This window comes from Calypte anna, chromosome 5A, assembly GCF_003957555.1.
Source record: "Calypte anna isolate BGI_N300 chromosome 5A, bCalAnn1_v1.p, whole genome shotgun sequence".
Taxonomy (NCBI): domain Eukaryota; kingdom Metazoa; phylum Chordata; class Aves; order Apodiformes; family Trochilidae; genus Calypte; species Calypte anna.
In genome coordinates this window covers 31322155-31336847 of record NC_044251.1, presented here as the reverse complement: position 1 = coordinate 31336847, position 14693 = coordinate 31322155, and the positions used below count along the sequence as shown (strand labels likewise).

The 14693-nt window shown below is 41.1% G+C and overlaps 1 protein-coding gene across 6 annotated transcripts in view; it reads right to left on the bottom strand.

Moving 5' to 3' along the window:
• The window catches only part of EVL (Enah/Vasp-like), a 146424-nt gene that overhangs the window by 78893 nt on the left and 52838 nt on the right, over positions 1-14693 (bottom strand). For 2 of the 6 annotated variants that reach the window (XM_030452453.1, XM_030452454.1), the window contains exon 1: positions 356-466. The exons of 2 other annotated variants lie outside the window; for them this stretch is intronic. In XM_030452453.1, coding sequence (XP_030308313.1) covers positions 356-366 — 11 coding nt within the window. In that variant the 5' untranslated portion in view covers positions 367-466. Of the gene's footprint in view, positions 1-355; positions 489-14693 lie in introns of those variants that run through there. 2 more of the 6 variants (XM_030452449.1, XM_030452452.1) reach the window with 2 other exon arrangements.

Here is a 14693-nt window from a genome sequence, read left to right as displayed (position 1 = left end):
CAACATACTAGTATTTCATTAAAGCTGTCCTTGGTTTGCCTTGGTTTTCCTTCAATCCCAGTAGAAATGCAAATAATCCTGTGACAATTGCCCTGGAGCTGACAGAGGCAGATCAGGACTGAAAAAGGCTCAAGGCTCACTCCATCAAGTCAGCCTCTCCCTCACTGACAGGGGATGCATATTAATGTAGCACTGCCATAAAAGCTTAATTACCATTTATGCAATTATAAATTCTCCTATGAGGCTACAACCAAAACACAGCCCTTCTGTCTTTATGCCAATACACATTCTCCCTCCCATCCAGTCACATTAACCCTGGCCAACAAATTCCCTGCCATCGTCCCCAGATACTTACGTGCCTGCCATGGGGGGAGACCTGCTCAGGTAATCCCGCAGGAGAATGTGCTCAAATCCAGCACATGTGTTTAAACGCAAGTAGGGTATTGCACCTGATTACAGAACAGAAGACAAATTTGGCAGGGAGACAAGCCAGGAACCTATATGAAGGCTCAAAACCAAAACAGGAAAGGGAAGCTCTATCAAGAGAGCAGAAGGGCAGGAAGTAACACTTATTTGTATGGCAGGGGCGGGGAAGGGACTTTAAAGAAGAAACGTTTTCTTTCTTTTAGCAGAGTTACTGAACGAAAGTCCAGACAATATAGATTAAGATTAGATGCACTGCCTTTGCCTCATTGGTAGCACAAATATTTCACTTATTTTCTCAAGGCATGGGTTCACTGTCCAAGAAACAGCAAAAGCAAACAAACCTTAGAGCCAGAAAAAGTTGCTGTTATTCATACAGCGCATGGGTGTTTGCATGGTGCAGAACCAAACCCAGAGGCCCCACTGGTACCGAGGGCCCACATCCCACCTTGCTGTCAACCTGTTGCCTACAGCTGGCTAGAGGCCAGGTCCAACCCAAAGCTTGAACTGGCACAGCTTGCTGCCCAGGCTGCTACACACTGTCTCCTATCTGCATGGCAATAGAGTCTTTGGGTGACAGCTGCTTTACACTTGGCTAATTCAGGATCCAGCTAGAGCAAAAGCTTTATTTTTGGGTTGCTGTCCATACCTGTCACCCTACTTGGGGTATCAACATAAACACATAAATGCATATGAAATGCATTTTCACAGAAGGAGGTAAACAATTGATCAAATAGCTTAGAGAAGGACAGGGGGGAAATCTCCAGCATTTAAAAACATGACAAAATTTGCTCCAAGGTTATGTAAGCAGTGAGTACCCTCCCTCTGCAATCAGCAGCTGGGAAAGCCCCTGTTCGGCTCATCTACAGGCTGGGAGCTGGGGACAGCAAAGATGAGATCTCATTACCTCTCCTCCGCACCTCTGCCTTCCTTGTGCTAAACCAAGGTACCCACCAATATCATACATGGTTTGGCTTGGCATAACCACTGTAGAGACCACAGCCGTAAGGAGAAGGATACCTTCTCTCACAGCATCTGATGTAGAAAATGTGCCATCAGCTATTGCCGTTCAGACAGCTAGTTCTGAGAACCAGCTTGTTTTCAATCATCATGCCTTGCAAAATTAAGCCTCCTTGACCATTCTGTGCCTGCAGGAGACCCCTGAAAGGCTACAGGCCTTCATTTCCATCCTGCCATGAGCTGTCTAAAAATGTGTTTGAGTGCATCCATATTCTCCTTAAGAGGGAGGTTGGCTTTTCCCTGAAATAATGCTTCCACTTCCCTTGCTATCTCTGCAGGCTTTCATCTGCCTGCTCTGCCATGCCCCTAACTGGGCATTGCCATTTGGCTACAACAGAATTATGGCCTACTCACAGAAATCAAGGCTTTGTAAATTTAGGAAAAATTGGAAATATTGCAGCAATAAGAGTGGAGGTCCTGGTGAGCCAAACAGCAAATTAATACTTCAATGCTAGCTCACCTGGGTGAAGCTGCAGCGGATTTGATGGGCTGCCTTTCAGCGGTGGCAGGCCCTTGAGACAGGTCCCCCCATCTTTTTTTGTCAACCTTACACTCACAAATGTAAACAAACTTCCAGTGCCGTGGAGTCTTCCCAGGTTTGCCTCAGGGTATGGGTGCATTATAGCATGAGAAGAGGAAGGAATGCTAGGAAAACGTGACAGGGAGAACTGGATAGGCCCTGCCATGTTCTGGTGGCAAGCAGAGAAAGCTGGGGTTTTCTTCCCTTTTTCACATGGAATTATCTTTGGGGTTTTTTTGTCAGTGTGCTCACAAGTTCTCTTAATGTGTCTAGAAACAGCACCTGCTGTCTGTGATTATACAAACAGGGACAGTGCAAATACAAAAAGCAAAGAGCTGCAGAATAAACCCACTGGACAGTCAGCAATCCCAATTGCCTCTCCCTAGCTCAGGCCATGGCCAGTACTCACTGTCTGATGAATTTATGTCCTTAACAGCACTTTCTAACACACGTTGCTTAAAAAAATACTTCTCCCATGACATGACTTTAGCCCCACAGTGTGAGCCTAGGAAACCAGTCCAGGATTAGCATGTGAAAAGGGGAAGGAGGGTTTGCACCCACTTGTCTGTCACTGCAGCGTTTTGTTGAGACACTTTGTGCCCACCCCAGCATTACACAAACCAGGAATGGACGTGTTACCTAATCTGAACCCAGTTCCCTAAAGTGCATTGCAAATGAACTGCTTCCCTCCTGTAAACCATTGCTCAAAATATTTCTCACCTATTTTGGTACCTTTTTCTCATCAGTCTGAACTCAACCTGGAGCAGCCACAGCACCCAGATAACCTCCTAAAGCTCCAGGAATGGCAGAGCTCTTGAAGAGCTCCTAGAAACACAGCAGAGATGTACGATTTTTACAACAGGGGTGGCATATAGCATCCCATGTGTCCAGATGTTCTCACTGGAGTCAGCACTGGAGGCTCTGAAGTCTCCTGTAATGGGAGCAAAACCTGCAGAGCCCTGAGAACACCAGTCTGCAGGAGAAAATACAAATTCCTCACATCCTTGCAGTGCTTTCAGAGTGCAGCACACGTAAGAGTAACCCTAGAGTCCTGTTTAACACAGCAAGAAGACAGGAGGGTAACAAATAGGCTGAATTTGGCAAGGCACTCCAGCTGCATAAACACTTCAGTGCACCAACCATTGTTGGTGACCAAGGGCTACAAACACCACTCTACCTGAGCAGAGCAGCTGAGTGCTTGTCATGTTCACTGGTTTTCCTGTAAGAAAGATCACTTTTGTGATCTAACTGAAAGACCTGCAGAATCTGTTGGTGAAATGGCACCTAATAAAAACACAGATGTCAAACTCTGGTTAATCTTAGTTGCTAGTGCATTGCCCTTCCAGCTGCAGCTTCTGCCCTAAGTCTCTGTATGACTGGAGGGTTTCAGTTTTCAACTGATAGAGGAAGTTTAAAACCCAACACTGAGACCTAAGCAAAGCTTATTCTGTTGTGTTTCTTTTTTTTTTTTTTTTTTTTTTTCTTTTTTTATAAAAATATAAGATCTCTTTTTCTGTTTAATTAAACATTTTATTGTCAGTTTCCTGGGTTTTCCATTTGGTTGCATTTTCCTAATACTACACCTTTCTGCTTTGAGGTGTGGTTTGATTTGGGGCACTACCTTATTTCATTCAAACAATCCTGCTTTTCATTAATTTAAAATGTGACTTTATCTGGAGTCAAGTGGCTGTTCCTCTGAATAACATACACTGCTTAGGCTATTATTGTAGTTTGTTCATGTGAACAGTACTTTACTGCACATACTAGAAAAGAAGGACGAAACATGAAAAATGCATCTCCAATTAACTATGGACCCAAATCACTGATTACCCAGATCATACATATTGGCTCCACTGTTTTAGGCAGAGGGATGCAAGACAATGGCCTAAGGAAAGCTCTGAGCAGTCTTTTTTACTTCTCTGCTTTTATGTTTCCAGGATATAGATAGTCACTGATTTTGGGGACAGGAGAAAGCATTTAGCTGTCAGAAGAGTCTTCCTGCTAAACCAGGTAGATACAATTCTCCTTACACACAAATTACAGCTGCAACAATATTAGATATCTCCTGAGCTAGAATAATCTGGTTTTAAAGATGTGGTTCTCCTGGACCTTCAAGAACATCTGAAAATCTCCAGCTTGTCCCCAATTCCTGCTAGTGTTGAGCATGTTAAAAAGCACAGCAAATAACACATCTAAAATCATGCTAGTAAACAGTGACAGCAAGTGGGACAAAGCCCAGTGCTGCTTCTCAGTGCCCCTGTCACAAACCAAATTAATTTCATTAAGCACTACAGGATACATTCCAGCAGAAGTGCCTCTAATCATCCCTTGACATTGCTAAAATACCTCCATGGCCCTGGATTAGAAACAGCACACTGGGACTAACCATAACTAAGACCCACTAGCTGATTTCTATTCAGTCCTCAAAAAAAGACCATGTGCTGGATAAATAGATTATTTCAGCAACGTGTTGAGATCTGTGTGAGAAGATCAGAATTCCTGAACACAGCAGTGAGGCTTTAGCTGCACTGGATTTCCAAGCAGTCTGGCCATTGCCTGCATAATGGGCTTTTATGTTCCAGAGATGTCCAGATACTATAACTTGCATTCATTTGGAGAGTTTCATTACCAGAAGAAACAATTATATAAGATAATAATGTTAAATATTTTTAATTCCTAGAGCTATAGTCTGAACCCAGAAAGGTGAGAATCTTAGCCTCAAAATTACTCATGTCCAAATACAAACCCCAGCTAATTCTAAGAATGGAAACAATGACTGTCAAATGTGTTGCGCATACTGTAAAAAACCTATTACAATCATAATACAAAGATAAAATTGTAACAACCTATGAGCTATTTGAAGGCAGGCATGATTAAGACAATTTTTTTCTTAATAAGGACATATTTTCACACCTTTCCAAATAAATTTTTATTGCACGCATACCTCTTTTTAATTCAGTGTTACTCCCCACAGGCATCTTATACATATTGCACAAACCACAACATTTGTAGATGGCAATGTCTTTCATTTCAGTGACCTTATGATTAAGGATCCTAAAGTTCAACAGACACTTTTACACTCTGATTTTAAAAAACTACAGTATAATTGTATGAATATATTCACAAATGCAGCATATAAAATATTGCAGTTATATATTTCATATTTGGAAACTAATTTCACAGCTGTTAATAGACTTTGAAAGACATTTCCTCATACAGTGAGATTTTGCAAAAGCTAAACATGCTTCTAGGACAAAAACCCCAATTCCTTATCCTCTCAAAGTTTAACATTTATGTATATTTGTATATATTTATATATATGCTATTTCTCTCTCAAATCTCTATTTTTCATGCTTTTCATTTTAAAGGAGCAGGAGAGATACTGGAAAGGACAGTACAATACACTTATTCAGTATTAATAAAATTAATGTGCAATGAGGTAAGTTGCTAACTGCCACTTTAAGAGCAGTTAGCAATTGTTTCCACAGTGAGTATATTATGTAAATGAAAATTTTTCTTGAGACTATCAATTTGTAACCACAAATGGGATGCAATCCCATCACTGCTGAGGTCCGAGTTAGTTTTGCCCTGGACTTAAAGGAGAAAAGACTTAACTCGTGTGTCCTGGTTTAAGCCAGGACAGTACAAATTTTCTTTCTAGTATTTTACTTTTCAGTTAAGTCTTCTCTAAGTGGCTGCACTTGCAGAAATTAACAGCATGTTTTCCAGTCAGTGTCTGCTTCTAGGACTGATAATGCTCCACATTTATAGTTACTGCTGGAGAATGGCAGAAAGAACCAAAGCCACTGCTTGGTTCTGTCAAACTTCTTGTGCATTGGAAAAGAAAGGAGTAAAGAGGTAAAACCTACAACCCTCCTGCAGGGAGGAGTGGACTAGAAAGGTGACCCAAAATTGACCGACTGGTTGTATTCCACCCCATACATGTCATATTCAGTGTAAATCTCACGGATCAAAAGAGCTGAGCTCTCCTCATACACCATTGGTGTCCTAGGACCACTTCTGTCTTTGATCCTGATCCTTGCCCTCCTGAATCTATGTTCTTGCATCCAGCTCCCATCTGCCACTGACTCCTGGAGTCCAGTCCAACACTTTCCCAGGTTCTGTCCTGCAGCCTCAGTGGTGATGTGAGGGCTATCGAGTGGGAGTACAATAGTGGTTTTGGTATGTATTTGCATGGATTATGTTATTTTCTTTCTCATAATTACTCTCTCATTAAAGCTGTGTTGCTTGGTTGCCAGCCCGTAAGTCTCTCTCCCTTCTTTTCTTTCCTTTCCCTTTCTGAGAAGGGAGGGAAGTTGATAGAAAGCATTTGTCTTACATTTAATTGCTGTCCCAGTGTTAAACCTTGAACCTCTTGCTATAGATCCATTCAAGTAGTGATCAACAAACGTATGGCAGAAAAATATTACCCAATATTGTAAAGGATCTGAGGATTCAGGGAGCCCTATTTTTTCTTGCTGGGAAACCACTGACTTTCAATTCATGCAATGCCCTTTCCTAAGATGACTTCACCTCCACCTCCTCAATCCAAAAAGGGAACAGTCAAGTCTCACCTGTATATTTTGACTGATGCAAACATCTTAGGTATCACATTAAATAAATAACTGTATTGCAAAGAATTAACTCTGTGACTGTCTTCAATTTTCCTCTATAAGCTGTGATGAGCAATGGGCCTGCAAGCCCAGACCCCACGTTAAGCAGAATGGAACAAGCTATGGACCATATGGAGAGAAATAAACTGCCACTTCATACACAGGATATCTACAATGCTTTCTTGCTTAAGTCAGCTTAAGCACATCCGCAAATCAGCACATTTATAACAAATGGACCATTATGATATCATGGGAAATTTATTTAATGTGATCAAAGTTTGCCAGAAAAAATTGCCCTGAAAGTATGAAAGTGCTTAAGAGTCCTGAGTGCCTGGGACATTTTACAGTCCTTATTAAATAAACACTTTTATGTTGTTTTCATGGTAGCCAGTGGCACAAAGACTGCCTTCTAAGCCTCCATGGTCTGCATCCACCAGCATGGTCATCTCCCTACTGTAGGCAGAAGGCACCTCCTTGCTTGTAGTTAACCATCCACACCTGCTCCAGTAGCAGGTTGAAATCAGTCACTGCTCCCATTAGTGGCCTCAGATGTTGTCATGTTCTGTCTTTTCAAGAGGCTGAGTATTAAAAGAGAATAGTCTGTTGTACACCCTTTTTGTATTGCAGATTTTAAGAGGTGTACTTCACTTTTCCATATAACATTTTTGTTATGTTAAAACAAATTAAAGTCTTTGATTTTAAGAGCCATTAGCAATGGTCTGAGTGTCAATATAAACTTACGTGGGATATCAGCTGAAAAGAGCTTTCATATTTGTGTCACCAAACATTTGCTGTCCCCCAGTATTGTTCCACAACAATTTTCACTTTTTGAATTTTTCTTTAGGCTTTAGAAGACAGATTATCACATGTGGTTTCAGCAGCTGTAGGTAGTGGTCATCTGAACAGCATGCATTATTTTTTGTAGCTTGTAATTTACGAGGAGGTCATATAAATTTCTGGGGTTTGAATTTAAAACATGAAATGTTAACTTTACCATAGTCTCAAAGAGAGATTATGTGCTTCTCACTCCAAAATTGCACTCGTTAATTTCTAGTACTAACATTTGTTATTTAATGCTATCCAACATTAAGTAATGCACATTCAAACATCATGTTTTACTGATCAGGTAAGATATTTGCACTATGAGACACCTCTGTAGCATGTTGTGGGCATCATAACCCAGTGGAAGTATTTTTACCATAAGCCTCTTAGAAGCACACGGAGAAGATAAGGATAGGTTTTCTTATGTAAAGGATGCTGGAGTGTAGAGAAAGCATGTAAAAACAGCTGAAGAGACTGCAGTGGAATAAGATGACAAAAAATTATCATAAATTACATTTAAATGTATTTTTATTACTAGCAGTTCTCTAAAGGCATGTACCTGCCTGATTTTCAGGTTGCCAGAATGCTTTTCATTGGGAAAGAACTTCTTAAGAAAGCAGTTAGTAAAGCAAAGGCTGTGCAGCACAGGATGGTTGCAAAAGCTGGTGATCTCTACTGCTTCAGGAAGAAAGATGTGCTAGGGTGGCATTTGTTGAGGTTACAGAAGGCCAAGACATTAGGTTTCTCATTTAAGATGAAGAATGGCTGACCCTTGTTTCTGATACTTGTGCCTCTATAAACAGTATGGGTTGGAAATAAAAGGTAACTTACAGACACGGAAAAAACATCAACTTGCAGAAGGACCTCTGAGGGTGGAAAGAGTATGGTCAGCAATTTGTCATGTCAACTCACCACATCCTTCATTACCATGTAACACCGCAAAGCAGACACAGAGGGAAGCTCTCTCCTGTAACAATAGTAGATAATCCATATTCCTTCCACTTTTTCATGTCATATAGTATGTAAGTAGAAGCTCCTACAATAATCTTTTATAACATTTTACTGGATTCTGAGATAATTTTGCATCACTTGATACCAAATCCACCCTTGCTGAAGTTGGTGGAAACTTTCCCATTAGCAATTTCAGCAGCAACAACTTATCTCTTATATCACCTGTGTCATCAAGTCGGGAAGCAGACCAAGCATATGATACTGGGCTACTGGAGCCTCATCTTAAATCCTGTTCTGCACTGATGATGATGGGCAATAAATGTGGCCTCAATGTTTCCAGATATGCTTCAGCTAGGAAGAATAACAAACTACAGTTGTGCACAAACAATAATCTGTACAACTGAGTCACAGTACGTATTTAGAGTAAGTATCTTAATTCTGATCAAAAGTGAGTGTTTGCAGCCCTGGTCTTTTGTACCTGTACATGGCAGAAAAGATACAGCTCTTTACAAGGTGGGCATAAACCAGCCCCAGATATAAATAAGCTGTACTCAAAAATTTGTATATTAACTTCCTGTAAACAGTGAGGGGGTTCTCTCCCAAAATTTCCCATGAAGAATAATTTTCAGATTATTTTAGTAAAAATAAACACAAGGAGAGCTAGTGAATGAGATGTTTTGTCCAAAACTACTGAGAATACCTAACAAAAATTATCCTGGCAGCCGCATCCTTTCCCCCTTCCCGCCTTCCATTATTTTTTTGGCAAAGATTTCTCCTCACTGCCTGCAGATAAGAATATTTGATGAGTGCCAAAATTGAAAAGAGATCCCTATGTACATTTGTGCACCAGGCTTGTTTGCATGCAATGTTTGGGATTTTTCAAAGATGACTATGTATTTTCTAAATCAAAGCTGCACACTGTTTGCAATGCACAAGACACCAAAGAGGAGAGGGAAGACTATTTCTAATAATGGAAGAATTATTTTTCCTTTCCTGTGATTTGTATCCTTTTCCCCCTAGCAACCTTCTAACTGTTCTAAAATAATGCTGGACTCTGTTCTTGTCCCCTGTGACATTGCCATCAAGCAGAGCCACCATACAGCACTATTTCTTAGGAGTTATGTGTCTACTAAATGGCCAGCTACACACCATATGAGCTAAAAAGTCACCGTAACAGTGGTCTTGAAACTTCTTTGACTGCACACCCCTATCAGTAAAAAACTTTACTCACCCCAGTACATATTTATTTATAAATTATATACATGTACTACTGTAATTCTAGAATCTTTTTCCTGTAGTCCAGTGGACTGCCTTCATGCACAGTTCACTTGGAGATCACTGCACAAAAGGATGACAAATAGTACAAACCCTTGTCTAAGATCCAAAAAAAGCCATGTCTAGTAAAATATCAAGATTTTTTGAAGCAGCATCCTTTATTTTTACTGAGCCATGGTGTCCAGCAGAGTGAAATGTATCATGAGTGGAAAACTGCAGAAGGGGGGTAAAAAAAAAAATTTAAGGCAAATAAGTTTTCAGTAAAAGTTAAAAAAATGTTAACTAGAAATCTAAAGTCCTTCTGACAATCTAGAAAGCTACAACAGTTTAAAAGAAGGGGATAACATGAGCTTTGCTCAAGTTAATGTTCATTAAGTAGAATAAAGAACCAAATCATCTTTGAATAAACATGAGAAATGAAAGACTCAGTTATTCTGTGGTAGTGAAATGTAAAAAAAAAAAAACAAAAAAACCCAAAAAACAAAAAAACAAAAAACCACACCAAACAAAACAACAAACAAACAAAACAAACAACAAACAAAAAACCAACAGACAAAACCAAAAAACAACAAACAAAAAAACCCCACAGAAATTCCCTTGACTTCACATTTATACCTGATAAGTAGTAGCAAAGAGAGTTATAGCTGATAAGGGTGAAAGTGATTTATATTGCCCATCTTGTCCTCCTTCATATTGGGGAATTTCCAAGTGTATAACTTTCTACTCCTTGGGTTTTCTTCTACTGCCTAAAACATGTAGCGGTTTTGTCAGAAACTTCAAACAGTCTTGTTAAAAGATAACCTCCCAACTGAAGCTTAAATAAAGTTTAGCCCTTGAGACATTGTACAGGCTGGGAGTGTTCAACACCCTCTGACATGCTTTTCATAACAGCACACTGGGTTTTATTATAACAGCACTGAAATACTTAGAATTGTTCAGTGCAATTTATACAATGATTTGGACAAAAAATTAAAAGAGAAACAAAACCCACTCACAAATCTACAAACTACAGAAAGGAGAGATGAATAGAGATTGAGTAAAGTTTCAAGAGTACCTTATATAGTTCCTTTTCTCCTTATGCCTTTCCAAGCCTGTTTTCTAAAGCTCCATCATCACCCAAGACAACAAATTCAGGAGGGCTGAGATGAGGTGGTGGAGGGTCTCTTATAAACAGCAAGCTCCCACCTACAGCACGTCTTCCACTTGACCAGTTTTAAGGCAGCCCAGCCTCTAAAGTAATCTAATATCTACAGCCAGGTGGGATCAAAAGGCAAATTCCTCTTTCAGGTGCAGCAACAATTATTTCTCACCCCCAAGAAGACTGTGAAAATGAGCATCCAAAGCTGTATTATGATTGAATTTTTAATTAAAGAAAAATACTTTGGAAGATTTAATAAACTGCCATAACCTCCAAGCTCTTCCCCTACACCCATGCATACAACTCTACAACCTGAAGAGATTACCAAAATCAAAACAGATGCAGAAACCTTCAGTCAGTTCACAGCACGATCTCACAGTGAACTTTATAATTGGTGTGTTATCAGCTGAACAACGTTACAGCGTTATTTGGTTTGCAGCAACCAATTCCCCAGAGTGCAAACAGAATACAAATCAGGCAAAGTTCTGAATTGTCTCTTAGGCTGCATACTCACTATAAGACAGTTACAGCTTAATGGATAAAACACTGACCTCCAAGACCCCTATTCAAACCCCACTTGAATTCCCATGGCTGGTGCTGGAACTGGGTTAGGGAGCATTAGTTTCAAAGAACCATTTTTCTCAGCACTGTCTGCATTTTTTGCCATGACCCTTTTCTCCTTAATATTGCTGCCTTTATTGCCTGTCTCATTTCTTTCTGTTTAAGATGACTGGCTTCTAACACCCAAACAATAGTCCTTATTTACTTAATAATACAACCACAGCTGGAAATCAGACCATGGATTTGGGGGAACACTCCTCTGAAATACGTGATGTGTGAAAAGAAAACTTCCCTGCCTTACACTGAAGGTTATGGTAGCCTGTGCAGGGAATGGTTTCCAGCTTCTAGCCTGGTGTTACTTGGATAGGGGACTCTTTCTCATCTGTCTGGTTTTCCATCCCTCCCCCATATATTTTCTGGATAGAAGCATTTTGCTTTTCAGGCCTCCTCCTGCCTGCCCAGAACAAGAGAAAAGGGGAAACAGAATAAAGCAACAGCTATTAATTGGTCTGCAATATGCCTCATTGCTCTCAGGCTCTCACTTCCACTGCCACTTAGAGTTAGGTTCACACCATTTTAAAAATGAGAATAAGAATAAAAGCTGCTGATAAGTGAGATTTTGCATCTCTTAGATTCTATGCAGGCTCCCTTAGCCTGTGACATGCCTGAGGCAGGTACAGCCAGCCCCTTGCCATGCACTCTGCCAAGCTCCCTGCCCAGTTTGGACTGTGGACTCTCAAGGCTCTGCAGCATTTAATAGAACCCCCCCAGAAAGCAGTCAGAATACTGCTCACTCCTGCATCTGCATCCACACCCAGCACACTGGCTGTGCCATCCAGGGAATCTATCATCCCCTGATTTAACAGTATCACGCTTGCTTAACCAGCTGGTGCTGGGTGAACTAAAAAAACCCTTGGATAAGCATAAGGTTGAGAAAAGAGAGGATTTTGGGTTTTTTTTAGCAAATTCCATTTTACTGGTCCTACCAGTACTCCTCGAGGTAAGTTTTAGGCATCAGTCTCCTCAAACCTAGCATCACCCCAGGGTGATCTCAGTCACGTGTCAAGAATTAGACTCAAGCTTTACATGCCTCTGTGCTCATCCTCAGGTGACAGACACTACACAAGCTGTTTGTGAGCAGAGGGAGCCCCTTTGCACCAAGCAGCAGGACCCACAGCCCAGCTGAGCCACAGAGCCCTGCACAAGCCAGAGCCACCATGGTGCCTGCTCAACCACAGTGATACTGGCACTACCAACACAATGGGGACACAGAGCTTCGTTTTACCAGGAGGAATCAACACTGACCTCTTGATTAGGTTCATACTCACTGTATAAACTTACAAAAGGAAAAAATTAATATGAAAGAAACTCTGGGGAATGGGTGTGCTCTGCCTGGTTGGGAAGTCTCTAAAACCGAGGTGTGAGGGCAGCATCCCTCTGTATGGACCACAACATCAGAGAGGTGGGAAGCAGAGGGCTGGCTGAATGTTAGGAGAGAGTGAGAGGAGTTTTGTGGATTTACGATTTCCTTCACTTTTTCATCTGTACATTTTATAAACATGTGCCATTATATCATCTACTTCACTACATGCTACACTTACATTTTGACAGAACCCAGCTTGAGGTAAGGTTAGTTTCCAGGTACCAGACTAATATTACAGAGTTCCTGAACCAAAATTGTGTCTCTCTGTGATGCTCTAATGAGCACTCAGCTCATTATAATAAAGAGTAACACAGTGTGCAATGAAGTGTGCCTCCAGAGACTCTGCACAGAGCAGTGTGAGAGGCAGCCCTGAAGGGCAAGAGAGAGAAAGAAATGCCTCCTGCTGAGGGGGGTTACCAGCAAATAACCAGGGTACAGCCACCTCACGAACCCACTCATGTTTCACAAACAGCAGAGCTCCCCAGCTCATTCCTAAGTGTACTGACAAACCTGGTAGCCATCCATGGCCCTCTCTGCATCTCCTTCATTCAGGGACGCAGAAAGCATCACTTTGACCAAGAACTAAAGTAGCCCACAGGTCATACTTGAGCCAATGAGCTAAGCTGTTCATGCAAAGAAGAAAATGGTTATATTCATGTAAGACTTGTCTTACACACAATCAACAGCCAAAATTATTTTACCATTTTCATTTATTGACTTTTGGTGCATACCTTCCTATTACAAACAAACAAACACACAAAATCAACCAAACAAAAAAAACCTAAGGGAAATAGTTGCCTTTAGTCCTTTAGAAGTGGAATAACTGAATAACTGAAAACCATCAATTGATAGTTGTCTGTCCTGCAGTAACAAAAGCAAATTAAGTACAATTCAGTGATTTCAGTTCCATTTGTTTTTTCATGGTAAGACTGGCATTTCTAAAGATATATTAGGCACCACTCTGAGATTCAAGAGATATTTTGGCACCAGATATTCTGTCTGAATTTCTTTGTAGCAACAGTGCTTATGTTGGAGAGTGTTAGATGGTTTAATTCCAGCCTACTGAAAAGCAGCCTCCAGGTCATAGATCTGCTGCAGCTAATTTGGCAGAAGCAGAACTGTCTCTTCAGAGAAGGGCAACAGAAATCTGCAAACACAGCTTCTGTGTTTTAATTTTCTAGAGAATGACATTCACTGAGTCAGTGTAAAAAAAAAATCCAAAAAGAAAAAAACACACCAAACCAAATCCAAAGAGCCATGGTAGTAAAGCACAGCTCCTCCAACAAATTGGAAGTCTTCCCTCTGCAGGAACTTCAACTCTCCCAAGGCACTGTGCCAGGATGGTGCTGGAGGGCACAGCAGGAAGGGGGAAGTAACTTTTTTCACTGCACCAGTGCAAGCAGTTTCAGCTATTTCAGGTTCTGAACTACCAACTGAATCTGCGATGAGCTTTTCACCCACTTTGTAAAAGCATGTTTCAGCATCTTGTAGGGATGTTCAGGAGGTAGTTTCCTTTCCCAGATAACCCCAGGAGAGGCAAAGCACTTAAGTAGTGCTTTTTGGCAGGCAGCAGCAGGGAGGCAGCCGGCAGAGCCCTCCACATCATCCTCATGTGCAGGAAACAGCACATCCCACCCCACCCCACAGGGACCAACTCCAGGCAACTCCTTGGAGAACTCAGCCCCAGATGAGCAAGAGGTGCTCACCAGTGCCACAAGGCTTTGGGAACACTGGCACAGGACAGGTTAGCGTAGCAATGATGGATCACTGTCCTTTATGTTCTCCATGTACTTCAGATTTCCTTGAGTGTACAGGCAAATGAGCATAAAATCTGTAATGGGCTACCTGCACCCAGCCCGATCTATGTGGAACCATTGTAGGACAGGGGAAAGGAAGCACAAGTGAAACCAGACCCAAACCAATCATTGCCCATCTAGTATTGCTCTT